The sequence below is a fragment of the Alternaria viburni genome, assembly GCF_023758015.1.
Source record: "Alternaria viburni strain BMP 2772 chromosome Unknown scaffold_13, whole genome shotgun sequence".
Taxonomy (NCBI): Eukaryota; Fungi; Ascomycota; class Dothideomycetes; order Pleosporales; family Pleosporaceae; genus Alternaria; species Alternaria viburni.
The window spans coordinates 323634-350725 of NW_026055782.1; the positions used below are offsets into that span (position 1 = coordinate 323634).

The 27092-nt window shown below is 53.1% G+C and overlaps 9 protein-coding genes and 1 non-coding gene across 10 annotated transcripts; 7 read left to right on the forward strand and 3 right to left on the reverse strand.

The window, feature by feature from the left end:
• Positions 1–173: 173 nt before the first annotated feature.
• On the forward strand, positions 174–1508 carry J4E79_006480 (uncharacterized protein; the record flags this gene model as incomplete). The annotated part of the gene is made up of 2 exons (XM_049355351.1): positions 174–207; positions 328–1508. The coding sequence occupies 2 exons, from the start codon at positions 174–176 to the stop codon at positions 1506–1508; spliced, it is 1215 nt and encodes a 404-aa protein (XP_049210024.1).
• A 444-nt stretch (positions 1509–1952) lies between these two features.
• On the reverse strand, positions 1953–2767 carry J4E79_006481 (uncharacterized protein; the record flags this gene model as incomplete). Its single annotated transcript, XM_049355352.1, has 2 exons — positions 1953–2667; positions 2724–2767. 2 exons carry the CDS (start codon positions 2765–2767, stop codon positions 1953–1955), a joined length of 759 nt encoding a protein of 252 aa, XP_049210025.1.
• Positions 2768–8104: 5337 nt separating this feature from the next.
• On the forward strand, positions 8105–9759 carry J4E79_006482 (uncharacterized protein; the record flags this gene model as incomplete). The annotated part of the gene is made up of 3 exons (XM_049355353.1): positions 8105–8650; positions 8706–9292; positions 9345–9759. 3 exons carry the CDS (start codon positions 8105–8107, stop codon positions 9757–9759), a joined length of 1548 nt encoding a protein of 515 aa, XP_049210026.1.
• A 565-nt stretch (positions 9760–10324) lies between these two features.
• On the forward strand, positions 10325–11308 carry J4E79_006483 (uncharacterized protein; the record flags this gene model as incomplete). The annotated part of the gene is made up of 1 exon (XM_049355354.1): positions 10325–11308. The coding sequence occupies one exon, from the start codon at positions 10325–10327 to the stop codon at positions 11306–11308; it is 984 nt and encodes a 327-aa protein (XP_049210027.1).
• Positions 11309–11832: 524 nt separating this feature from the next.
• Positions 11833–13114, forward strand: J4E79_006484 (uncharacterized protein; the record flags this gene model as incomplete). Its single annotated transcript, XM_049355355.1, has 2 exons — positions 11833–12514; positions 12690–13114. The coding sequence occupies 2 exons, from the start codon at positions 11833–11835 to the stop codon at positions 13112–13114; spliced, it is 1107 nt and encodes a 368-aa protein (XP_049210028.1).
• A 638-nt stretch (positions 13115–13752) lies between these two features.
• J4E79_006485 (uncharacterized protein) lies at positions 13753–14630 on the forward strand (the record flags this gene model as incomplete). Its single annotated transcript, XM_049355356.1, has 2 exons — positions 13753–14282; positions 14561–14630. The coding sequence occupies 2 exons, from the start codon at positions 13753–13755 to the stop codon at positions 14628–14630; spliced, it is 600 nt and encodes a 199-aa protein (XP_049210029.1).
• Positions 14631–15566: 936 nt separating this feature from the next.
• J4E79_006486 (uncharacterized protein) lies at positions 15567–17426 on the reverse strand (the record flags this gene model as incomplete). Its single annotated transcript, XM_049355357.1, has 2 exons — positions 15567–15838; positions 15890–17426. 2 exons carry the CDS (start codon positions 17424–17426, stop codon positions 15567–15569), a joined length of 1809 nt encoding a protein of 602 aa, XP_049210030.1.
• Positions 17427–17998: 572 nt separating this feature from the next.
• Positions 17999–19035, forward strand: J4E79_006487 (uncharacterized protein; the record flags this gene model as incomplete). The annotated part of the gene is made up of 4 exons (XM_049355358.1): positions 17999–18136; positions 18182–18209; positions 18265–18686; positions 18739–19035. 4 exons carry the CDS (start codon positions 17999–18001, stop codon positions 19033–19035), a joined length of 885 nt encoding a protein of 294 aa, XP_049210031.1.
• Positions 19036–20014: 979 nt separating this feature from the next.
• Positions 20015–24690, forward strand: J4E79_006488 (uncharacterized protein; the record flags this gene model as incomplete). Its single annotated transcript, XM_049355359.1, has 6 exons — positions 20015–20454; positions 20500–20932; positions 20979–23016; positions 23092–23596; positions 23647–24586; positions 24664–24690. The coding sequence occupies 6 exons, from the start codon at positions 20015–20017 to the stop codon at positions 24688–24690; spliced, it is 4383 nt and encodes a 1460-aa protein (XP_049210032.1).
• Positions 24691–26870: 2180 nt separating this feature from the next.
• On the reverse strand, positions 26871–26942 carry J4E79_006489. Its single transcript has one exon. It is a non-coding gene; the product is annotated as a tRNA-Ala (tRNA).
• Between the last annotated feature and the right edge of the window lie 150 nt (positions 26943–27092).

Here is a 27092-nt window from a genome sequence, read left to right on the forward strand (position 1 = left end):
CCCGACCGCCTGCGCTGGCTTTCACGACGCACACCGCGCTACCGACAGCCGCGTCCCCATTACTCCAGTAGATTCGACGTGGGATCGTCAGACTAAACGTGGCATCCCGCGCCTAACTAGCCCAACGACCTCCTTCACTCACCACCGGCACTCTATATTTGGCAGCCGGCATAATGGCTACGGCCGAAGCTGCGTCGAGACCCCATGGTACGGTGAACTAGTCTTGCACAGCCATTGTCTCAGACAACTACCCAAATTATATCCTCCCTACGCCACGCCCACTCCCCCCTCACCAAATCATGCTCACGATGCTAACGCGATACAAAGACCGACATGCGCGCAAGCGACCCTTTGCGGGTTGGATGAAGCGCCTGGCCAATCTCAAGCCCTCATCGTCCGACGCCCCAGGCAAGAAGGGCAACACTGTCAAGAAAGGCGCTCCAAAGAACAACCCCTATCCTGAGTCTGGCTACATCAACACCAACGTACCGCCCGCCGACAACTCGTCCGTCACGACCCCGGCCACATTACGATCGCACGACAGCTATACGTCCATAGAGGAGCCCGCGGCCGGACAGCGACAGGCGATAGAGAGGAGCAACAAGTCCACGGCACCCACTGTAGCCACAGTCCCCGAGACAGTACACTCGTCGCGATCAAAGGCAGAGACAGGTGGCAGCAACTTTGTCAATGGCGGCAGCACGTTCTCGTCCCCGCACGGCTCAGAGCACTCTCTCACAACCACCCTGACCACCATACAATCGACTGCGCCCTCAAATATCCTCAACCTCGGCCAGGCGCAACCCCAGAACAATGCGACAACCACAAGCACCACGCCTGTGCACTTTTCGCATCAGTTCCCCACCTCCCCGCCGCCGTCAGCCATACCGCCGCATCTGGCGCCACAGCAGCCGCAGCAGCAGCAGCCCAACTCATATCAGGGCGCCACCGCGAACAACATCCTCACCGATAACGCGTCCATCCTCACACTCGCCTCATCCTCGAAGCGCCGCCGTCGCAACTCCGTAGATACCAATGCCTCGATGCGCGCACTAGCGCCGTCGTCGCATTACGGCGGCAGTCGCGAATCGCTGCCCCTCAGCGTACTATCCGCGAACCCCGACGCCATATACTCGCCCTCCGGCAGGCCAAGCAACGTCAGCGCCTTCGTAAACGCGGAGCGCGCGAGCGTCTACTCTGCGTCTGGCGTCACAGCCCCAGTCCTGCCCAGCGAACGCAACAGCTACTACGCGACCAAGCAAGCCGACGGACTCAGCGTGCGCAGCGGGCTCCTGGGCCACGGCCGCACTGATAGTATCAGCAGCATGCGCGCCACGCCCACCAGCCCGCTCGCCAGCCCCCGCGAAAACCCCATGGGCCCCGCCCGCATCAGCCGAAAGAGCTCAGAGTGGAAAGACGCGAGGGAAGCGAGCGACGAGGACGAGGCGCCCGCGAGCCCAATCGTCGAAGAGCATGAGGATAAGCCGACACCGAACGCTCAGACCTGAGTCAGTCCCAATGAAGCAGGCGCACGAGTACAAAGTTATGATAACCGAGATGCCAACATTGGCGTTGACGGGGTTAGGATTGGTGGGTGGGCTGTGTCACGATATTCGGATTAATAGGGCAGTATGGAATATGGTTACTGGTACTGGTGACTCTTGGATGATGCGAGGATGGCGTTAGTCTGGGGTTGGGCTGGATGGGTGGGTGGGTTTGTGGTATTTTGGCTTCTTCATCTTATACCCTAGTATCGAATGGAGCTTCTTTTTTCTTTGCGAAGTGAGTGCACGATGATATGTTTGGGTGTATTGATTGGAGAAGGCGCGACTAGTCTATGGGGCATATGGTCGCTCATTCTCCATTGGAAGCGAACCGGCCCGTGGCCTTTCCTCAACCGTCAGAGTTCTCTCCATGTTCCCCAATCTCTTCTGCTCATTCATCTCCGTCTCCTAGCTCTCACAATTGTTTCCGTTGGCAGGACACGCCTTCTTTTCTTGCTCGGACTCGTGAAGATGATAGTCGCAAGCAGACAACTCCGTCGTTTCATCGCATACCCGGATCTTGTTTTGCTTCAGCATAACGGCAACAAGGAACTCGTTTGGCAACTGCGACAGGTGACTCTTTTCTTCTTCGTCGTCTTGTTCCTCATTCCACGCAGTGCACTGCAAGTCAACCATCATAGCGAGGATCAGGCTGTCCGACGGCAGGTTGTCGAAGGCCCATATGATAGTCGCGTAGGAAACGCCACTGGCTCCGCCATCCACTCCTTCCCCAAATTGCACATTGACGAACGTGTTGTGTGCGAGATGATGGAAGGCTGGAGCAAGGAATCGATCTCCGAACATACCACACTTCAAGACAAGTTTCCAAGCATGGTAACCTCTGGACGGGTGCATTGGATAGACAGGATCAGTTTCCTCTGCCAGTCGGAGGATCGACTTTGCGTTGTTGGGCAGCGCTTGAGCGTATAGCCAATGGACAAAAAGGTTAAACACTTCGGGGTCGACATCTTCCAGCGTTACGCCCTCGTCCGACTCTTTCCAGCGCCCGTTGTACGCAGTGCGAAAGTACTCTGAGTGGTGACAGACTATGTCCTTGTGGATGTTGTAACGCTTCTTCTCGTAGCCGACGAAGATGGTGACGATTTCGCCTTTGGCGACAGTGCTGTTCAGTCTGTTAGTGACCGCGATAGCTCTAGTCGCAGCGAGTGAACTACTTACCTGAACCTAGGTGCAGCTTGAGATACTTTCAGCTTGTCCGCCATAGCGATGTCGGATTTGTGCGGATGTGGTGTTGTAGAGGTAGAATAGAGATAAGGTGGGAGGAAGAGTCGGTGCAGACTAATCGCGGCTTGGTCAAACTTCGGAACTGAAGGTGCGTCTAGAGCAAACACTCTAATACTGAAGATGCTCTAGCGTAACTGTTTCTCCATTGTCCCCTATCAAACCGTGAGAGCGGTTGAGGAATACGTTGTGTGGTGTGAAGCATCTTCGAGAGGGTATGAGGGGGTGTGTCCTGCTTCAAGTAGTTTGCGGTGGTGTCGAGTGAGCTCATGAGGTAACTATATGTCTACATAGGTTTCTTGGAGGCTCATAAGAGGTTGTGAGAAGGCTTGAGTACCTCCTAGGTCCAGTGAGGTTGTTGAAATCGTCGCGAGAGAGATCGATGTAGCCGTCTCGCACTGGTCGATTTCAGAGGATATACATTTCGTAACTACACCTTAAACCTATTCTTTAGAGACAGATAGAGTTATTGCAGTGTGAACTCAGACACTAGTCGATGGCCGAATGATATACATACCATATCTACCCCCAAAACCTCTCCATACCGTTCTAAAGTGCGGTCCGACACTGCCCTATTACAAGTGATACACACCCGATATATGTCCCCTGAACTATCTCTTGTGATGCTCTAGTACCATCTCAACCACCTCCCATCTTCTTCAACTTCCATCCATCTGGTGAAAGATGGGATGAAAGACATAGTGGGCTGTGCGGTGAAGAGTCAAATGTGACTAACATGGCGAAGAGTCAACACCACGCAGCCACCACACAGTCACAACACTGTATGTGACTGTTATATGTATGAATCACTGTATGGATATGTCTGGTATAAGAGTGGAGGGGAGTGGCATCTGGTTGTCACTATGCACGCCCTCCTGGTACGCTGCCTATCTGAGACGACATCAGACGAAATTTCACAGCAGCAGCCGTTCAGCTCGCACCGAACTAAAAAAACCTTATATATATTATGCCAACTGGATCGATTACCATTGTTGATGCCAAGATAAAACAAGAGATACAGCGAAGCAAGGAACTGTTCGCTTCCAGCATCAAACAGTTTCACAACTTCGAGAAGACTAGCGACGCGATCAAAGCAGCCAAACACAGATTCGAGAATCACCAATCGCTTCTAAACGCCTCAAGTGATACTCTACTGGAAGGTCTCTCTCATCTGAACGACCATTTGGAGGCTCGGCAAGCAAGACTTTTGCTCATTGCAGACGATGCAACCCTCGAGAAAGCATGGCAGGAAACCAGAGACATGTTGGAGTTGCTTCTTCAATGACAAACAACGCGACATCAATTGCATTCCTATGGTACGTCCTACGAGATCCGAGTTACGTTTGCAAGCGCTAATCATGTATTCCCAATCACAGACGCTCTCCTCTCATCTAATCACAACTGTCTGGGCCGAGCATCCATCGAACCACTCTCCAACTTCGCAGCCGAACATCGGGTTTCCTATACCAACACGTTGGAAAGAATTGGACGAATCTGGGAGGAGATCCAAGACCAGCATGCAACGGCGTCGCAGTGAAACATCGTGAAAGCGAACGATGAGTAGTCCATACAAGACTCCGCTTTCACTCCACGGATCAGTTGGCCACCATCTTGATTCGTCGTCATGAAGCATAACGCTATATCGAGTATCATCGCCCCGGTCGGGCCCAAGGCGAATATAACCTTTCCATTCGTCCCATCGAAGTTTACAAAGTGGGCCTTTGGCCACGATGTGTCCGTCCGTGACTTGACCCCATTCGTCCCACGCATAATGTACATCGACATCTAATATCGTGGTTTCGCACTTGTACGCATCGATCCATATTCGGTCTTCCCACGTGACTGCGCCGTCGATAGAGGCCCATGACCAGGTCGGTGCGCGATACGGTTTTGGACGTGGGCCTGGCCCTTTTTCACTGATCCTCCACAATAGTGTCTCTGGTAGATGGCTGTCCCAAAGTCCAGCGATGTATCTTACCCTGCTGTTCACTCTCTCACGCCACGTGGTCCACACATCTTGTGCCATTCCAGAGATAGCTATTAACTTATCACTCGGATATGTGAGATTGGCCTTAGTATAGTCGGTGACCAATGCCTGCCACACCATCTGCATCTGTACCGCGGCCGATAGGTTCGATAGCCCCGGAAGGCGCTTGTGTATGACTGAAGATATCGATGAGCAGTCCCTCGTCTGCTGATATACGGACTTGGGCAATGTACCAATAGAGCCCGTGAGACCACGTGGAAGACCCTGAGGAAATGATTCACAGTAGTTGGCAGAACGACATTCCCAAAATACCTGCCCTTTGCCGAAGTGCAAAACCCGTTTCGAGAGCTGTCGTTCTTGAAAAATCCATGCACGCTTGAAGGCCGCTGTCTTCTGAAGTTCCCGACCAAAGTCGTCTTCGTGAACGATATGCCAGCTTGGGCCTAAACCTTGGCAATCCCGGTGCCGCCAATCGAAACCATCAAAGGGAGGACACATCGGAAATGGGCCGATTTCGGCTGGGTCGCGGTCGAAGTAGAATCCCTCGCTTGCATCTTCAGCTCCCGATGCTGATAGGTTTAAGGCGGAGTTACGATAGACCTTGTGCATTCGCACTGATTCTGTCTGCCAGTCTGCATGGTCATCTTGTATCTAATTGGAGGGGTCAGCAACCAGCCCCTTATGCTTGAGTTGCGAGATCATCGTACTATGCACAACGAGTCTATCCATATGTACCGCAACCCAAACGATCTGCAAAGGGCGATAGCATGTTGAAACGTCAATGGAAGTGAAAGAAGATTGGTTCCTTCTTGGAATTGGACGTAATTTGCGCCAAGTAGTTTGATAATCGGTTTAGACCCCCAGCAGTGGCTCAGAGTGGCGTAGCCACCTTGCAGGTTGTGTTTTGTTGTAACAATCAGTCTCGGATCGGACGTGTTCGGCATTACCTCTAGCAGCCTTGTCGGATACCATATCGTAGATGCATCATCGCGACAACTCTCATGAGATTCTCTGCAATGCTTGAACCACTGCCTTGCCAAGCTCAGGACCTTTGGAGAGCCTGAATTAAAAGGAGCCATGCTGAATGGTTTTCTCAATGTGTCTGATGTAGTTAGCACCGATCCGTCGCCAATAGCACATACCTACTCGGAGCGTATGGAACACAGTGGAAGACATCGAGTGGTACCCTAGCCAGATCATCGTCTTCTTGGCCACCTCGATACAACCTGATTGACGTGGTCTGCATAAAATCACCAGCTTCAGGAGCGCTAGTGGTTGCAATGTAGAAGGTCGCTGGATGGACCCCGAGAAGCTTCACGGGGCGAATCGTTTCCTTCAGAGTCCGCCGCAGTCTAGTGCAGATATAGCAACCGGCCATCTTTGCTGCAGCAAGTTCTAAGAACCCCTGGTGATGGATCTTGTAAGAATCAAGCGGTATCTGATCGTCTGATGGTGTCCGAAGAAGAATCGGTTGCATAGCCATGCACACATCGCAAAGATGCATGATTACGAGTGAGAATCGCAACCTGAGACTCCCAACAATTCGACGAAGAAAGGTCTCGTTCGATAATACCGTGGATGATGGAAAAGAGGGAGCATGTCGAAGCAAATGACGTACTCCGCGATGGCGGGGCTGTGAAGTCATGCACGAATGTGGCACAGTAGCACAACATCGGACCTTCTCGCAAAATTATATTGCAGCAGACTCGCCCAATCTGGTCCTCGCTGCTTGTGCATTCGCGTAGTAGGAATGGTTCCACGCACCCACTGCCATGCAGATAGACATTGAGGTAGCGTGACCAGATGGGGCGGATAAGGTGTGATGATCTCGGTGGTAGGTAGCGTTTGTTCTTTGGAAAATGGCGGTTATAACGCCATCTAATCGACTGGCATGATAAGCTCGTGTGATTGAGTGACCTTTTGCCGCGAGCGTATCCGAAAGAATATAAGTTCGAGGAGGATTGCTCGTAGCTCCACTCACTTCCGTGCCGGCTGGCCAAGCAAACATTGCATTGCTGATACCTGTGTAAACCGGAGGCATATAAAACAACATGTGTTAGATGGTAATAGTCCTACGTCGCTAGCGACTAAGAGAAGTCACATGCCCGGCCGAGTGTTGCGATTTGGAGCGTCGGATCAAGCTGCTTCCTTGTCGAAAGCTTCGCTAGCTCTACAACCCCGTCCATATAGGCGAAAGAGACGACTCGCTGCCATGTGTCGCGCTACATTTTGATGTAACAGAGCTAGGCCAATCGCAGCGACAACACGCCCAGTCGGTCGTTCGTGAACGGATGACATCGAACTTTGCAAGGCAGTTGATGTGTTCGGTCCTGCATACGCGGCTGACCTCGAACTATCTGCACAGTAGGGATGTGCTAAAGAGATGAATTGTTGCGAAGAAGCTTTTGACCAGTGAATAAGGTATTGTCCATGCGGCGTGACAGAAGAGAACCTTGGAATAGAATGGGCGACAATTGACGACCGCCCGCAGTTGCAGATTTCGGATATTTGGTTAACTGAGTCAAAAGTTCCGTCCACCGCGCATATGGCATGTCTCGCGACGCGATTCGACGTGCGGGAGATGAGATTGGAAGGATAAGAAGAGGAGGCTGACGGTGTTCGCGTTCTGGCCCGCAAACCGCGCGGCGATACGCGCCCGGCTTCCTCCAGGGCTGGGCATCCAGGGGCTCGTGCGCTAGGATCAGTGCGGATTAGCGCCCTTGGCAACCCATCTTTCCGCTCTGGCTGCGTGCGTCACCTCAACAACATCCATGCCTCAAAGTTCGTTCCCCAGGGCCGACACGGTTTCGAGTCCGCTTCGACGCATACATTCTTTCTCTCGAAAGGGACTTCCGTCCTCACAAGATCATCACCGACCATTGAAATTATCGTCTTCAGCCTAGTTTGGGTTGGCTGGCATGACACCTAGCAGGTCGTTCATGTCGTACACCAACTACGACACGAACATGTCGCTTCTGTGGTATGGAATGCAACTCCCGACCCCGCGTTGTGCTGGTAGATCGGAAAACGGTGCCCGTACCTGCGTATGTACCCCGCGACAACATCCATTCTAGCGTTCGCTACCCCGCCACGCTATCGGAGAACATGTGGAAGAGAGGCGTGACTGCTGGATGGTTTCATGTCGAATCATCTATGTGAATTCTTCAAAGGCGCTGGCGATGCTTCTCCGGGCGACATGTTAGTGTCCTACACCGCAAGGGTACTTGACGATCCTTTGGAGCAATGGACACTCAACGGATATATCTATTGTCGGCATCGCAGTGTCCCTCCTAGTTGATCCAGTGTACTCGTTTTCTGCAATTCCTGCATGATGTCTACGCAAGACTCTAGTCTGCATCTCTCCTCATACTTCACGATACCTAATATCCTCCTAGTATTCGTGGCATATGCTACCGTAAGATGCGTCTACCAGATAACCTACTATCGGCACTTCCACCCACTACGACACTTCCCGGGTCCCTTCTGGGCCAGCGTAACACGGCTATGGATCGCCTATCACAACATCAAAGCTGATGAATGCGAGGTCGAACTCGCCCTACACCGCAAATATGGCCCCGTCCTTCGCGTCACCCCTACCCTACTTTTGGTGTCCGATGCAACCAAGCTCCCTGAAGTTTACAATCGTCAATCGAACAAGTCGAATCATTACATCACCGGCAGCTTCGGCAAGACCGAGAGCTTGTTCAATATGCGGGAACACAAGCACCACGCGCACTTTCGCAAGATCGCTGCTGGCCCATATAGTTTCAGCAATGTCAGGAAGATGGAAGGGCTAGTGGATGATCGCATCCAGCAGTGGACTGACAAGCTGGAGGACGTCTTCGGCGATGGCAGTAGATTTGACTTTGCGCCGTGGGTATGCTTCACACTATCGTTATGCTGGCGATCAGGGGCACTAACACGTTATATAGGCAGTATACATGGCATATGACATCATATCGGAGATTGGCTTTGGCGCACCCATCGGATTCATCGAGAGCGGCTCCGATATCGACGGCTTGATCAAAGGCTTCCACGATGGTCTACTTCCTTTTGGTCTAATGGCTCGGCTCTGGCCGTTTACACAATGGGCGAAAGGCACATGGTTCGGCGAGAAATATCTTGTGGCGAAGCCCGAGGACGACTCTGGTATTGGCACGCTGATGCGCTTCCGTGATAAGCTCATTGCCAAGCGAATCCAAGATATCGAAGCTGGTAAAGTCGACAGAGTCGATCTGCTACAGACTTTCCTGGATGCAAGAACAGAGGACGGTGCACCGCTGGATTTGGACTACATCAAAGCTGAAATTCTTCTCGTACTACTGGCTGGCGCTGATACGACAGGAACTGCATTCCAGGCGATGGTTGCGTACATTACCTCTGATGCTCAAGTATATGCGAAGTTGATGGAAGAGTTAGATCGCGTCACTCGCGAGGGCAAATTGAGTTACATGCCGCAGTATGACGAAGTGTTAGAGCATTGTCCATACTACGTTGCCTGCGTCAAAGAAAGTATGCGGTAGGTCATACTCATCTTCTTCATTGTCATTCTCATATACTGACGAATACAGTCTCTGTCCCTCCGCTCCGAACATCTTCCCTCGCGTTGTGGGTTCGTCAGGGATGCACCTGCATGGCCGCTACGCGCCGCCTGGTACCGAAATAACCTGCAACCCCTGGCTCGTGCACCGCGATGAGAGGATCTATGGTGCAGATGCCTGTGATTTCCGACCTGGAAGGTGGCTCGAAAGCGAAGAAAAAGCAAAGGAGTACAACAAGTATAACATGGGCTTTGGCTATGGCGCGAGAGTCTGCCTTGGAAAAGACATCGCGCTCATGGAGCTGTACAAGGCCCCGTTGCAGTTCTTCAGGACGTTCAAGATTGAGATCGACGAAAGCCGCAAAGGCAATTTTGTAGTTAAAGGTGGTGTAGGATTCTGGGAGGACATGTGGATCGGTATCAAGCGGCGGAAGACGGCGTCGTGATACAATAGATCGAGATGGCCGTTAAGTGTATGCTAGTCAGTACTCAGCGCTGGAGTCCTCAAATCTAAATGATGAATGGTGCAATGGTGCGTGTTGACGCAATGACGAGCTGGTGATCTAGACCATCCCGTCCCGACCTCGTCACGTGTTGGCGCGGCGATCTACCGCTAGCGGAAGCTTGGCGAAACAACTCGAAACGACCGCAATTACGCTACCCATTCTACGGTCCGCGCCTCAGCAACCCAACCACTCGCAGCTCTCACCTTGCCTTTGTACAGGCGCGGCGGCCCCCGCACTGGGGTGCACTGCAAATGTTTCCGAGATGATCCTCGATTGGCGCCGTCTTCTTGGTCCAGGCCTCAGGCCCCAGCGGAAATGGCTTGTTTCATTGCCCGCCTGGTTATATAGGGGAGCAACTCCAACATGTCGACGACCTGCTACCGCTTTCACGATCATTCGCATCGATTACATTCTTTTTACCGTCTCTCACAGACACACTGACCTGGTTCGCTGGTCGTTCGCTCTTTATTTCGTTCCTCGCTTTGTTTGATCATCTGCTAGCATCATGATGCACTCTGCTTTCTTTTTTTCCCTGCTTGCCGGCACGACCTTTGCTCAGTACGGCGATAACAGCTACAACGCCCCTGCTGGAGGCTCGAAGCCTGCTCCCTCCGTTACAGCACCTGCTGGGTATGGCACGCCCGTCCCGAACCCGATTGCGTCCCTGGTGCCCATAGTACCCATCGTCTCTGTTATTACATCCGCCCTTGGAGCTATACCCTCAGGATTCATTCCCGACAATGATTTGCCGAACCCTTTCAAGTCCATCTACATCCCGGCGTCTCAACTGTTCAACCCTGCTATCGCACCTGCGTTCACCGAGACTGCCGCGGTCCCTCTCCTGTCCCTCTTGCCGGTCTACTCTACCGCACCCAGCTCGTCCGTTGTCGAGCCTACCGGCTCTGCTGAATACCCGGTAGCTCCTCCTACCGTCAAGCCATCCAAGCCTGCAACCTCCACGACTTGCACCGAGAGCAAGGCCCAGAGCACCCGCGTACCCCTAGACGCTACTCGTTCATCGGCTGCCCCTCAGAAGCCTACCGGCACAAGCTCGGCAGCTACCTCTACCGTTGCGACATCCAAGCCTGCAACCTCCACATCTTGCACCAAAAGCAAGGCTCAGAGCACGCGCGTGCCCCTCGACGCTACCGCTTCATCGCCTTCTCCTCAGCGTCCTACCGGTACAGGCTCAGCAGCAGCCTACCCCACCGGAACCGGCATGCGTCCCTCTGGCAACACACGCCCCTCTGGCACTCCTCGCCCAGACTACTTCCACAACGGCAGCCGTCCCCAAGACGGCTTCGGCTGGGGTCGCCCTAGGCCTTCTGGCAAGTGGCCTCACGCCTACCCCAAGCCTACCCATGCAGCTCATCGCCCCACCAAGCCTTCTGCTGCCCAGGGCTACGGAGGTGTCAAGCCCAGCAGCACGCCTTGCACTTTGGAAACCAGGGTCAGGCCCAAGGCTACCCCCGCCCCTGCTCACTACTAGAGAGCAAATACAACTTGAAGGTATCGCTTCCTGGATTATAATTATGTAAACGTAGTTCATGTATATACCTTATTATCCACAGACCTCCGAGTGGGGTAATACAGCACATGCAGTTGATAGGCGATGCGCCTGTTGCGGTTGTCATTGCCAAGTTTCTTGTCTCGCGTGCGTTCGACTTGATTCATCATCTTTCACCGCTGTCACCTGAAGGCTAGCCAGTTTCCTTAGCATACAACTTCACCGTCTTACATGTCTCCAGTATCGTATCTATGCCAGCGCGATAAGCTTTCCTAACGTCTATCTACGATTGCCTAATCAGTTCGGACTCATCGCGATGAGTGTGGACCTTCCGTCCCTACGAGTTTGTACCACAACACCGGACTAGCGGGCTTGGCGGGCAAATGCGCTCTCTCACTTTCCCACACACTCGCAAATTTACTCATCTGCTTTCGCTATTGACTGCTGATTCGAATCTTCTCTTACAGCTTGAACAATCTCTCATATCACTTCGCGCACCCGCGGCGATGGCGGAACACACAAAACTCATCACGATCGATCCCAACGGCGACACCCTCCTCAAGCTCAAGGATATCCGCTGGGAGCTACCAGAATGGATTGACGAAGCCACTCATTTCGCACCGCCCGCCGAGATCACCGAGTCATCACACGAAGACACTGCGGCGGAAGGTGCCGAGGAGAGCGACCAGCGCAAGCACCCCGAGGAAGTACACTTCTTAGTGTCATCACGTCAGCTGCGCCTTGTGTCTACCTACTTCGATAACATCTTCAAGAAGAACTTCGCCGAGAGCGTTGCCGACCCCGCGGATGGAAGATACCATATCTGGGCTACTGAGTGGAACCCTACGGCGCTGGAGCAACTTCTGATTGTCGCGCATGCTCGAAATACAGGCGTAAATGAAAATGTCAGTTTCGACGTAGTGGTTGACATGGCTTTGATAGTTGATTACTACGACATGCACGAGACGCCATACACTCACGCCAAGAGACTCTTTACTCGATGGTGGGGCAACGGCACGTATCGTTCACTCATGCCCGAGAGTGTTCTTCATGGCAAGGTGATTAGGTGGATGTTCTTGTCGAAAGTGTACAAAGATAATCATATCTCTCGGAGAACGATCGAAATAGCAAAGAAACACAGCAAGGGGCCTCTGCAAGATCTGGGATTGCCACTGGGCAACATTCCAGGTGAGATTGCACACCACCCTATCACCCCATTCAAGGGAAAAACCGAACACCCAAGAGCCTACATCAAGATAAAAGCTTGCGAAGTCGGTGGCCTAACAGCAACGTAGGCTCCTAGGTGTTCAGTTTTTCCCTTGTATGAGGTGCTATCGTATACGACCTGGCTAATGTATACTAGAAAAGTTAGAAAAGCACCGACAGCAGGCTATCAAAGCGATCGTCGACCAGCTGGATAGTCTCATCGAACGTCTTCGCAGAGGTGAAGAATGCTGCAGCTTCACATGCCGGTCTTCCGTTCTTGGCTCCTTGATACTGCTCAAGCAATCTGGTGGACTCTCCACAGTCGGAGGGGGCACTATCTCACCGCCTTACTATGGCACGAGTCTCCAGGAAGCCTGTGCCGCCATGGGGGCTATGGTGACCCGGAAACAATCTTCTGTTATGGGAGGCAGGATAATTCTAGATCAGGGATATATGCCCGTAGGAGCATGCAAGGAATGCGACTTCAGCGGTTTGTTCGATCGGATTATGAAGAAGGTCGACGACGATCTGAAGTTCCAACTTGATCTCAGTCCGTCAAGACCCGTCAAATCCTCGGACTGAGGGTTCAGAGAAGATGTCCGTGATGTCAATGGCGAGACAGGGTAGCGATGGATGACCATGTATCAGTGAGCGAAGGAAGGGTAGCTGAGGAAAGAAAGGTGCAAAACTGCCAGAGGCTTTCGACACCGTATGACATACGAATAGAAAAATGGTATCACACTGAGTAATGTGTGTCTCATAATCAAGTGCCGACCTGTCATCGCGGAATATTTATACTGACGCCGTCTACTATGACTCTTCTTCAGGCGCCCTAGAGACGACGGGCCAACCACACCTCCCCCATTTTATACGACTCAAACGCGAGGAGATACTCTACGAAGGAGAGAAGTATCGCATCTCCAAGATTCCCTTGTGACTCTTCTTGAATTCAGGTACATGTCGGTTGCCATCCAATCCATTAAGTAGTACTGCGGTGACGTAAAGCGAAAACAAGCCACCTACAACTATGCGTTTCTCACTGCCCTCTTGTTTATCTCACGTGAGCTCGACTGCTTTACTAATCCTTCACCTTCGTTCTTAGCAGCGCAATCCAACTAGAGGACTTGCCAAGCAAACACGATTTTTCCAATCAGTACCTTATCCCGCATTTACTCTCATTTACCCAAGACTCAACCAATTCCGCGCACGCCTCCGCCACGATGGCCTCAGAAGCGAAGCTAGTGACGATCGATCCCAACGGCGACACCCTGATCATCTTGGAAAATCCGAAGACCTGGCTACTGGATCCGACACTAGGACAACAACTGGAAGTGAAAGACGATGCCGATTCTGATGTCGATTCCAACAGCGACTCGTCTATCGCGCACTCCGCAACTGAAGATGCATCTCACGATAGCGCCGCGAACGAAAGCTCATCCCAGCCAGCAGTCAAATTCCTCGTATCATCACGCCAGTTGCGCATCGTGTCGTCCTACTTTGACAGCATATTCAAAGGTGGCTACAACGAGACGTTACCGAACCCCGACGACGGCCTGTATTACATCAAAGCAGAAGACTGGGATGCGGAGGCTATGGAGGTCATCATGGACATTGTCCACGTTCAGGTCAAGCGGATACCCGAATACGTCTCGTTGGAGCTCTTTGTCAAGATTCTTGTTCTTGTCGATTACTACCACATGCAAGACGCGATTGCTTCTCATGCAAAGCTGTGGATGGAGCAGATTGTAAGGTCCGATAGGCCTACAGTCTATAGTGCGACAGCGGTTTATTGGCTTTTCTTGGCTATTCGAATGGAGGATCATGAGCTGTCTAGGTCGATGGCGTGGTTCATTGTCACGACTGCAGCTCGCCCGATTACGTTCCAGGGTCTTCCCTTTCCGCCAGAACTCGAGGGTAGGAAGGTTCCAATCTACACACATAATTATGCTAACCCAACCGATAGACGAATTAAACAAGGTGCGGCGGGACGCGTCACGGGCCTTGCGTGTCCGACTTAGAACTCTCCAGACAGACCTACTTGATGGCAGAGAAGGCTGTCACCCAGCGTGTGAAGCTATGCTACTGGGATCGCTTCTAAAAGGGCTACAACGACTCAACCTAAATCGATACGTCAAATCATTCGATGGTATCGCGCTGGACGTAGTGCTCGAGCATGTATGGGATCAGCTAAGGGCTATCCAGACTCCAGATTGGTGCGGGACGGCAGCACCCGGGGAACCACATCTTTGTGATGTGGGACTGCGTCTTGGAAATATCGTCACACACTCTGTTGAGGTAGTAAACGATGGGCTGCAAGCCCTCTCACTCTGAAACAGATCCCAGTATGAGGCGTTTGGCGGGCGAGGTGCTGTAATTCCTTGCGATATGCAAAGGGTGTGGAGATAATTGGCGCAGAGCGGTGGGTTTTGGAGAGCATGCTTGATGTTAATACACATGGTTACATAAGGCTACCAGCGAGGTTGAGAAGGTGCTAGTACAAAGGGCCTAGTCAAAAGAAAACCGCGGTGAGCTTGCAAAATTAGAACGAATTAAAAAGAGTGGCGCGGAAAAGGTCGAGTATTGCGGGCTGCGCGGACGATGATTCATTCACTACCAAATACGTGAACGTTCTTCGACAAGAGAAGAAGGATGCGCGCAACACCTCATCCCGGTCTACGACCCCAACTCTCCAATCTCTACTTCTTCGTACCCGAAACAACGAAAACCCAACGTCTTCATCCCAATCTACCGGCCGTCACAATTGTCTACTCAAATGCCCCCCTAACACAAATGAGAGAGATCGCCATCCTCAGAGTCTGATCCCCTAAAAGGTGGTGCCATGATCCACGCCGATGCGTGTGGATGATCTTGATACCATTTCTCTACCTTTTCTGGATTCTTCCACTGATAGAACCCAGGAGGAACCCGGACGGACGGAAGTGATATTGTATAGGTTGGAGGAACCGGGGTGGACGCAGCTGTTAGTGTAATGTCAGTACTCTGGGAAGATCAACGCAGTTTCTCCGATGCTGTTTCAGTTCGTGCTCCCGGCTAGGAGCAGAGCTTCTAACTCACTACCATCTGGCGCAAGTTTGAAGGGACCGACAGGGACTACTCCGTTGAAAGTGTTGTTGTGAGTACCGTTCTGAGTACCGTTCTGGGTACCGTTCTGAGTGCCGTGCTCAGTGCCGTTCGACTTCCCAGCTTCGAGCTTAGTTTCCGCGATCCAGGCTTCAACGTCGTTGAGAGCTTTGAGTGGGTCGCCGCGGCAGCCTTGGAGGTAGTTTTGCACTTGCGCTGGGGAAACTATATTCCTATTAGTACGAAATTTGGAACTGAAATGCCATGACCATTTACATGTATTTGTGGGCATCTTCTCAGCGAACTCAGATGCCCACTCCTCGATTTGTGCCATGGTGAACTCCGCATCATGTGCGAGAGCTGATCGACCAATCAAGCGCTTGAAGATGCTCTTGCCCGCACTAGGGTCCATATTGCCGAAGTAGACCTTCTTGTCGATACGACCGGGACGCGTCAAAGCCGCATCAAGCGTATCAGGAGCGTTAGAGGTCATGATCAAGAGTCTTCCTTCTTGAGAGGCGTTTCCGTCGATGGCGTTCAGCAGGCCGCTTAGTGTGACTGTGTTCGATCTACGACCCACACCCGGGTAATCACGAGCCCGAAGTTTTGGCAGCGGACCGATGCCACCTGGAATGCCAGCGACGTCACCTAGGTTTTCATCTGCTTGCGCATGTGCTCCTGTTGGGGCAGCCGGCGGTGTTCGTTCGCGACCGATACCAGCAGAGTCGATGTCTTCCAAAACCACTACGCACTTGCGTGGAAGGCCTAGAAACAAGCGGTGAAGTGTTCCATCATTGATGCTACCGGTGGAAAGGTTGATGTGGTAGATGTCGCAGCCAAGATGGCCCGCCAATGCAGCGCTGAATGAGCTCTTGCCGGTACCCGGGGGGCCATGGAAGAGATATCCGCGCCGATATGGGATACCACAGTCGGCAAAGAATGACCGCGACTCCTCGCTGTAGTAGTATTCTGCGTCTCTGACAATATCAAATTTGGTAGTCTCGTCCATGTCTATAGTGTCGAGCTTTCGAATGGCTTTGGAAACCGACTGCCAACCATTACCGTATGGATCCGTACGATCGCCCGCGAAGTACACAGTCGTAGTACCCGTGAGGTTGTTCAGTCGGAACTCGCGACAGAGACTGGTGAACTGCTTCAGTGGTTTGAGGCTCCATCCGAGCGTCATGATAGTGAGGGAGTTTTGAAGCTGGCCACTATCGTCAAGCAGATTACCGGTCATACCACTGTTGGTCCGATAGCCAGGGCCTCCTCGACGTGAAAATAGATACGGTCGAAATCCGACCCAAAATAGTCGTGTACCGATTGGCGGGAGACAAAGAACCTCATCGTCCGGTTTCTCGGATGCAAGTCTCGGGTTATGCGCCGCCATCATGCGGCGATGAAACTCGTCATTGGGATCCTGTGTGCCTCCTGTGACCAGCATGGCACTCCTCGTGTGGCTGTTGAGTATCACCTCCGAGCCCATCCATGCCAGAACCTCTCTAGCGACTGGATCAGTCTCTGGGATGGTGACTTGAACAGTCAAGGCCCATGTAAAGAAATCCTTCAGATGCTTGTATGCGGGACGAACAGCTTGGTAGAGACCGATGAGTGCGAGGAGCTTTTCAAGATCACCGATGCCGCTTGGCCGGAGTCGATATAGTAGACGCTGGATAACCTCTAAGATGGGGAACTGACCTGTCGCAGAGCGTTTGAGGTGATGTGGGATGAGTCCGGGTGTGTCCAGGCGCTCGGGCCATAGCTGGTCACTCATTCCTGGTGGAACCATGAGCTCGTATCGTGGGTCAGACATTGCGGCGGGCGGTTGAGGGTGATATTCCCAAGCTCGGTTGCGTGGGCGAACTATAACCGCGGTTTCTAGACGCGTGGAGATGTATTGAAAAGATGAAGGAAGTGATAGTCTCCAAGTTTTGGAGATTGCTGTGTATGCGCTACGCGCCGTGGGTAGGCATTGTTAGACAACCGTGGGTGAGTTGAAATTATGATGGAGTGTCGAGAAAGAGTGAAAGCAATGCGATGATGCGCGGAAGAGGCACGTCGAACAAATAGTGGCGCGGTCATGGAAGCGACTGCCTGGACGTTGGAGGTCGAGGCTGAACGGGCTGAACGGCAAGTTTGCGCGAGACCGCATGAGGCAAGAGAGGCTGTGGCATGAGCGCGTTGAGGCTAAGCCTAATCGGGCCAGGTGGGCTGTTTACAGCTGTACGTCATAGCAAATTATACTAACAGAACTTCTACGCTTTTTGCACGAACGTCCTACACCTTTTCTGTGAACGATTCAGTTGCCAGAATCACTCAGGATATCTCGAATCGAAAAAAGTTCCACATCCCAGTACCATCCAAAACAAACAGCTTCGATTCACCATGCCTCCCAAAGCAAACACTTCCGACCTTCACGTCGCGAAGCTCTTCTCAGTCAAGGACTATGTATGCGTAGTGACTGGAGGCGGCTCTGGTATTGGCCTCATGGCTGCCCAGGCCCTTGCTGCGAACGGCGCAAAAGTACGTTCCTCCTTCTCGCGAATGAATAATCCTAACATCAGATAGGTCTACATTACTGGTCGTCGACAAGAAGGCAAGCACAGCTACAGCCCCTCGAATTAGACAGATGGAGAGACTGACCATATTAGCCCTCGAGACCGCAGCGAAGTCACACAGCCCCGACCAAGGTGGTCAAATCATCCCTCTCTCGCCATGTGACGTAACCAAGAAAGACGACTTGGAGAAAATGTATCAGGAGCTAGCATCGAAAGAGAAGTACATCAACCTTCTCATCGCCGCCGCCGGTATCTCAGGCGAGAAGGGTATTCCCGATGCAGACAACGCGACCGACATGAAGAAGAAGCTCTTCGACAACGAGACATTCGAGGGCTGGGCCGAGACTTACAACACCGATGTTACCGCCGTTTACTTCACCACCGTCGTTCTCCTGCCGCTTCTCCAAGCTGGGACTGAGAGCCATGGCCACCTTTCCGCCTCTGTTATTGTCATCTCGTCCATGTCGGGAATCATGAAGGACGCGCAAGGGCACTTCAGCTACAATGCTGCCAAGGTGAGATACCCGTGTTGATGTGTGGGGGATCTCTACTGACTGTATATCCTAGGGCGGCACCGTCCATCTGAGCAAACTCATGTCGGCCGAGTTCCAGCAGCTTCGCATCCGCGTGAACAGCATTGCCCCTGGCTACTTCCCGTCGGAGATGACAGCAAAGGAGAGCGACGAGAACCAGAAGAGTGATCTGCCGGATGAGAAGATCCAGGAGAAGGGCCACGTCCCACACGGTCGGGCGGGAAGCGACGCGGAGATGGCACAGGCCGTCATCTTCCTCACCAAGAACTCCTATGTCAACGGCCAGATTCTGACGGTGGATGGCGGTGTGCTCAACGTTGTGAGCTCTTAAGTTTTGTGGCGAAGATGTGAGGGAAATGATGAAGTAGTCTGATGAGAAATCATATCAACTGTTAGGCGTCTCAACTTGACTCGTGCATCGGCACTTCCTCTTTGGTCGGGTTTCCACAAGGCTGACCGAAGCCGTTTCCCCACATTCCCCGCGACAGCGATAAACCATGCTGATGATGTCTGATTGCGATAGTGAGCGATAGCGAGAGCTGATGTGACGCAAGCATTTGATGATGATGGGACGCGTCGTAGGTGACGGAAATGTTATGTGTGGCTTATGCAAGGGGCTAGCGCACGTGGAGGTGATGTCTTTGATGACAATGTGTCTTTGTGACGAAATTCTGCTAAGAAGAACAAAACGTACGGCGCGTCGCGTCGCATTGCTGGCACCTACATGCATACGTGCATACACAATTTTCGGAACCGGAGGCAGCCATGGGGTGCAGCGCGGTGAGTGGATGGTACGAGGCAGGGCGCATGAAGCGAGGATGCGAGGTTGCAACGGCGCGGCCGCTACTGCGCGCAGGTCGAGTAGCAACAAGACATTCACCGCAGCTCGAGTCGCCGCCGTCTAGCGACTCCCCGTCTGCCTCAATCTCCGCGGCAGCACTGGGCGACGAGACGAGTCTTTCCACAACGGCAGCCGCTGGCAGGCGAGAGCGACTCTGGGATTCGCTGGGCGTGCTAGAGCGTGTTTCGCGGCCAGGATCCCCGTGTGATAATTGCTTTGCGCTGGTAACGGGCCCCTCCAACGCATTGCCTGGGCTGCGCATGGGCAACAACAACAATTGCGACTTTGCCCGCGACGCTGCCGTCGCTCTGGATCCCCGGGTGCGTGTTGAGGGAGGATATGCACACCGCAGCCCGCCATTCACCGCCGCCGCCGCCCAACTCCGCCAACGCACCTCCGCGCCGCGACAGACGACGCCCCGACGATACGACGGCATAGCAGCCGGCCCGGGCCTGAGGAAGACGTCAATATGGTCTCACACCCCTCCCGACCGGCGCACCAAGCCTCCAACTCGCGCTCGTCGCAGCCCTCCGCCCCGACCGCCAGCACGCCGGGCCACGCGAAGAAGTCGTCGTCGTCGTCCAACCACAATGGCCAGCCCCGCGAGCGCGACCAGCGGCCGAGCAGAGAGGGCACCGCGCAAAAGGCTGCCCAGGGCGTGGATGGCCTCAAGGACTTCCAGCTGGGCGACTGCCTGGGCAAAGGCGCATTCGGCAGCGTGTACCGCGCCCTCAACTGGGGGACTGGCGAGGCCGTCGCCATCAAGCAGGTCCGCCTGGAGAACCTGGGCACCGCCGACCTCAAGAACATGGAGATGGAGATTGACCTGCTCAAGAACCTGAACCACCCCAACATCGTCAAGTACAACGGCTTCGTGAGGAGCTCCGAGAGTCTGTACATTATTCTGGAGTGAGTGGCCCGAATAAACGTCCAGGGCGCAGCTAATCATCTCAGGTACTGCGAAAACGGATCGTTGCACAGCATCTGCAAGAACTTTGGAAAATTCCCCGAAAACCTCGTCGCGCTGTACATGTCGCAGGTCCTCCACGGCCTCCTCTACCTCCACGAACAGGGTGTCATACATCGGGACATCAAGGGCGCGAACATTCTGACGACCAAGGAGGGCCTCGTCAAGCTGGCAGACTTTGGCGTAGCCACCAAGCAGTCAGGCCTGGACCAGTCGAGTGTTGTCGGCACGCCATACTGGATGGCTCCCGAGGTCATCGAACTATCCGGCGCTACTACGTCGTCAGACATATGGAGTTTGGGATGCACAGTCATTGAGCTTATCGAAGGGAAGCCGCCCTACCACAAGCTGCAGCCCATGCAGGCCCTCTTCAGAATCGTCAACGATGAGCATCCGCCGATACCTGGAAGCGCCTCTCCGGTAAGTGCACCCGCGGTCCCTACATGTCAGATGCTAACCCCTACAGCTGCTGCGTGAGTTCCTCATGGAGTGTTTCCAGAAGAATCCCACGCTCCGCATCTCCGCAAAACGCCTCCTCAAGCACCCATGGATTCTCAGCGCCAAGCGGACTGTCCCTGCAGTACCCACAAAACCTACCGAATATCAGGAAGCAGTCAAGTCCGTGCAGGAATGGAACGAGGCATTAAAGTCGCCCAGCTCCCTGCGCCGAAGCTCGCGTCTCGTGTCGGGCTTGCAGAGAGCCAGTCCCGCTGCTTCATCTCGCAAGAATCCGGCCAATGTTAATCTCAACATCCCGAAGCACAGACCCACCGCTGAGTCGTTCCGCTCCCCGGAGCTAGATCATGACGATAACTGGGATAATGACTTTGCCGAAAGCATATCGCCCCGCGCCCTGCAGATGCCACACTTGAAGCCACAGGACAACTTTGGTGGCCTCTTTTCGAGCGACAAGCTCAAGGCTTTTGCCAGTTTTGAGTCGGTTACAGAAATGGCAGAGTATGATGGCGAGGCTACGGTGAAGAGTCCGATGAACTTGGCGCAGTTCCAGAGCTTCCCGAAAGCGTCGGGCCATAGAGCGGTTGAGAGGTCGAGAGGCGCCAATGGTAGACCTAGGACGTCTGCGTCTTCATCGAACACGTCTTCGAGATCAAATTCGAACGCTTCCACATCAGAGTACGAGGATAGACATGAGCCACAACCGAGAACAGCATTCCTGCGAGGTACACCAAGGGCTGCACAGCCTCCCAAGCCAAAGACGACAGCGCCAGCGCGGCCAAGTCAGCTCTTTCGCGAGGACACTGTCGAGGATTATTCGGATCTCATGCCAGCTGATGAGGGTGCCTTTGAGCGTAAGCTAGCGTCCATGCAGTACGCAAACTCGCCAGCCGTGCCATCTAGACAAGTAATCGTCACCAACTCCAGCCCACCATCTGACACTTTCTCACCGCGATTGTTTCATCCCAGCGACCTAAAAGCAGGGCCCAAGTCAACACGCGATCTCAAGTCTGGTGGCAATGTCCATCAGAGATCGACGAGCTCAACATCGACGCGGAAGCAGCTGCAACGGACGCAGTCAGAGATTGAGATCCAGAAGTACGCTGAAGATGAAGGCGATGACTTTTCGGATGTCTTTGGTGATATCAAGAGTCAGCTTGCTAACCCTAGCCGAGCCGAGAGCGATAGTGGGAGTGAGCACAGCAGTCTTGCTATGATCACATCGAAGATGGCGAATTCTTTCATCATAGCTGACGAGGATGACCTTGATCCGTTCGCAAACCTGGATGAGGGTCTTGACAACATCAACTTGGAAAACAACGTCGCACGAGACCGGGATGACCGGTTGACGAAGATGACGGAGAGTCTTGTTGGCTGTCTGAAGACAAGTCAACCCGACGACGAGCTACTCGACATTGCGGATCAACTCCTCCAGGTTCTACATGAATCTCCGGATAAGCGATCAATCATACTACGAAGTCACGGCATGCTGCCTATACTGGAGATTCTCGGGACCAGACCGCATAACGAGGTGGTCCTACCTCTTTTGAAGATTATCAACCTGATTATCCTGGAAGACTCTGAGTCACAAGAGAGCTTGTCGTTCTTGGGTGGCATCCCTACCATTTGTTACTTTGCTTCCAAGAAGTTCCCTAGCGATATCCGAAAAGAAGCTGCGGCTTTCGTACGGCAGATGTACCAGACGAGCACACTGACGCTGCAGATGTTCATCGGCTGTGGTGGCATCAATGTGCTTGTTGAGTTCTTGGAGGAGGACATTGACGCTGAGCGCGATCTGGTGCTCATCGGTGTCAATGGCGTCTTTGGCGTTTTCGAATTGCAAGGACCAACCCCGAAGAATGACTTTTGTCGCATCTTTTCGAGATCAAGCGTACTATACCCTCTCAGCTTGGTGCTGAATCGTATGGTGGAGGAAGATGGAGAGGTTGCACGCCTCATCGTCGGCAGGATTGTACAGATCTTCCTCATCTTCTCGCAAGCTGAGAGTCATGTCAAGGATCTTGTGGCGGATCGGATGATTCTGAAGCGTAAGTTATCTCACATTCACAAGCCTAGACACTTACGGCGTTGTCGCAATCGTCAACACAGCTAACAACGTACAGGTGTATTGAAAGATCTCCGCAAGATGGCACCACCGCACCAGATCACGATGCTCAAGTTCATCAAGAACCTCAGCTCGCTCTCCTCAACCCACGAAGCCTTACAAAACTCCAACGCGATCGACATCCTAATCGAATTACTCAAGTCGACTCGACAGAAAGACGCAATGAGCCGCAGTCAACAGCGATCCGCTTCTGATCCAGCGAGACTACCTCCCTTCCACCGCGAGATCTCGAACCAGATCCTCAATACCATGTACAACTTGTGTCGGCACAATAAGAGCAGACAGGAGGAGGCTGCGTTGTCGGACATTATCCCTCTGCTGAAGGAAGTTGTGCGCGAAGGCGGTCCTCTCAAAGAGTTCGCGCTGCCGGTGCTGCTTGAGATGGTTAACTCGGGCAAGGTGGCACGGAAGATGTTGTGGGATGCAAAAGGTCTGGCGTTCTACGTTTCGCTGTTGGGCGACCGCAATTGGGCGGTGACTGCCCTGGATGCCATCTTCGTGTGGTATGTATTCGTTGAACTGATGGCCATGTATCTCATGCTAACTATTACAGGCTCCAGGAAGAAACCGCGCGCGTCGAGCAATACCTCCTCTCCTCGCAATCGAATTTCACCGTCGCCATCATCTCCGCGTATACCTCCGCCGACCTCCCACACTCTACCTTTGAGAACATGCTCGAGCCACTGCAGAAGGTGGTTCGTCTATCACCACCAATTGCTGCCTCCCTCGCCGTACCCGAGATCTTCGGTCGCACAGAACAAAAGCTGGGACACAAGGATGCTGTGACGCGTCTCAACTTCCTCCGTATCCTACGGACGATTTGCGACGCAAAGGACGAGGGCTGCTGGCTCATACGCGCATTCGGCTGTTACGAGCGCATCAGCTGGCTTATGGAACATGACTCTGCGGTATTGGTACGCCAAATGGCCGAAGAGCTCGTCCGCGCCTGCGACGAAGTCGAACTCTCCGGCATCAGCAAAGGATCCAACGGCAAACGAAGCCTTAGTCGCGCCTCGAACGTAGGCATGAACCTGCGCCGCCCCGCCTCCTCAGCCGGCCGCCGTGACGGCTCAGGCTCCAGCACCGGTTCCACCCTCGTAAGCAGCGGCATGGGCCTCACACCCCCCACACCCAACTCCCTCAAATCCACCTTTATGCTCCCACCTATGTCCGGCACACCCACGGGTCACCGCGGCGACCACCGCATCACACGCTCCCAATCCTCAACCGCAATGTGGGATCTCGCCGAAGACCCCACCGCCGTCCTCCCTCCTTCTTCGTCTGGTCGTTCGAAACCACCCGCCCTCGCACGCAGTTCCACGTCCTTCGCCGCCCTCCAATCAAACACCAGCACGCCAACCGGTCCACGCACGTCCTCGCGTCCTCCCTCCCGCGACGCAGCAACTAGTCTCGCCCGTATCGAAGCGAACCACAATAACACCAAATCCTCTTCTCGACTCCCTAAAGCAAGACAAGGACGCCTTAGCGAAGCCGTGAGTCGGCGCAGGCAGAGCGTTGTAGGAGGCGAAAACGAAACACCACCGAGCCATGCTTCTTCGCATGGACATAGCACGGGGTCTCCTGCACCGTCGAGTAGCCAGCCGGTGCATTCGACGAGTAATGCGCCGCCGCTTCCACGGCTGCAGATTGTGAGGAGGCGGAGGGAGACTAGTGGCGGGGAGATGAGTACGGCGGCGAGGAAGGGGGTGCAGGATTAGAAATCTGGTGGTGCCGGTGTTAATTCTGTCCTTGAGAGTCCTGGGGAGAGACGGAGTGGAGATGGATACTTGACTCAGGTCCGACGAAGAAGGGGGTGGACTGGTCTTTGAACGCCACACTGCATCTTCGTATGTGGGGTGTGTTTTCCCTTTGTATATTTCTCTTGTTTTCTTTTTTTCTTTTTCTTTTCTTCAGCATGCCTAGCTGTGGACAGTCATAGCTGGATGTGCGTATTGGTGGCGTGTTGGGTTGGGCTTGATATCAGGCGTTATGGTCTCTTGCCTGGCTTTGGCTTCGGATACGGATGGGAAGCATTGTTAGGGACGTATTTGCATAGCATGGGCGTTTTCGTTAAGTTCGAGAGGTACAACATCCTTGGTTTTTCAGGCTCTTGCTTTTGGGGGCAGAGAAGATAGATTGAAGAAGAGAGATGGGGTTAGTGTGGATAGTGGATAGTGGTCACTGGTTACTGGTTGCATAGAATGAAGATTGTTGAGAGATGACGATAATGTTTTGTTGCTGTGGTGTGCTGTGATTGACTTTGGGGGTTGGATGGCGACTTTGAGGTCTACGATGTGGTATAAGATGTGGACGAGGACGCATCGACGCAGAGGCTTGTCAAGCTTTTATACTACATCCAAGTCACGATATAGTCCCCGCACATCAAATGATAGGCAAACGATCATAGTCAAAAAGTTAGATCGACGTATAGAATGTACTGTATGATATGCTACTACCGTACCTTACTTCCACGCTCCCATTGCTGCTTCATACCCCGCAAACCCAATCCTTCCCATATACACGAAATCGTCTACAGTAAAACTAATCTCTTAACAGAAAGTCGCAAGCGTCCCAAGGCCCCTTCCGATCACGCGCTAGACTTCCACCACCACCTTATACGAGCGTAAGTCTGGACACCCTAGAGCCTACGTTGACCTCAGGTCCCCTACTTTGCACGTTTTTATCTCGATCTAGGCTCTAGGATGTTTGGGGTTGTGGTTGTATAAGGTGCCGTGGCTGAGTGAAACGGATATAGGCCTTGGGGTGATGGGTTGGGGCTGGCGACTGTGCCGAGCGCGATGGAGAGATACTGGAAGTGGGAAGATGGAGATCTGAGTGGATGAGCGTTACGGGATGACGACTAGAGCGTAGAGAGACTGACTATTGAACTGTTGATTCAGCGAAGATCAGTCCTTAGCTTCAGTGTCGTCAATCGTACGGATGTCCCCGAGCTCATTGTCGTGATCGAAGCCTCTCCGAAAGGCTATGGCATACGCGATCTTGAAGCGCTGGGCATACCTATACGGAGTTCATCTCCATCAGGGCGTCTGTCCATCACCATCACCACTTCCCCTGAGTATGCACTTAGCCAGCAATAGAAGTTAGGCTTCGATCTCGATATGGGCCGCGATCGTATCGGAACGGGCAAGAAGTACGGCGCCCGCATGATATTCATTCAGGATAAGCCTTCCTACGAGGCAAACGGCGAGCAATATAAAGGTACGCCTAAAGCGGTGTTGTTCGGAGATAGAAGGCTGGAGGTGGACGCGATCCTTGATCTCAGGGAAAAAAAGGCTAGGCCTCTCGAGTATGGCGATGTTTGTATGAGAAGGCTCGCGGCTGTTGGGTATCGAGAATGAAGGTTTGCTCAGTAGGCGGTTTTCGAGTTCGTCTTCGTACGCGGTGGTTGGATAGAGTGTAAATTGTCGGCGTTGAAACAATGAAGACGAAGGATGGAGTGTTCAGAGTAGCGACGTGACGCGGTGTGACGAGATCCCCAGAAATGATTCCGAACGCAAGATTCTCCAGCGAGCCCTTCCGTCGTCCGCCCCAACACCCACACGCCGCGTACTTCTCCAACAATCTCCATATCCCCAATCCCCCAACATCATCATATATTTATACCAACCTTCCACCTCACTGCCTCTGCCACCTCATCTTGCCCAGAACCCCTCCACTGGATACCCCCAAAGTGCAAAAACACAAAATCTCTCCACCAAAAATAATCAAAAACACACGCAGCAGCGCCCTACCCCAACGACGACGACAGCAAAAATATGGACTTGCAGGGAATCGAACCCTGGACCACTCCCATGCTAAGGGAGTATTATACCACTAAACCACAAGCCCGGTTGTGCTGATCCTTGGAGGAACTGCTTTGATGGAAGGAGGAGGAAACGTAGCGTTTATAACGCCAACAAACACGGCATCTGTACGACATGGGAAGCTTGAGTTGTGTTGAGAAAGCCCCACCTCGGTAGATTGTGGTGAGGTTTGCCG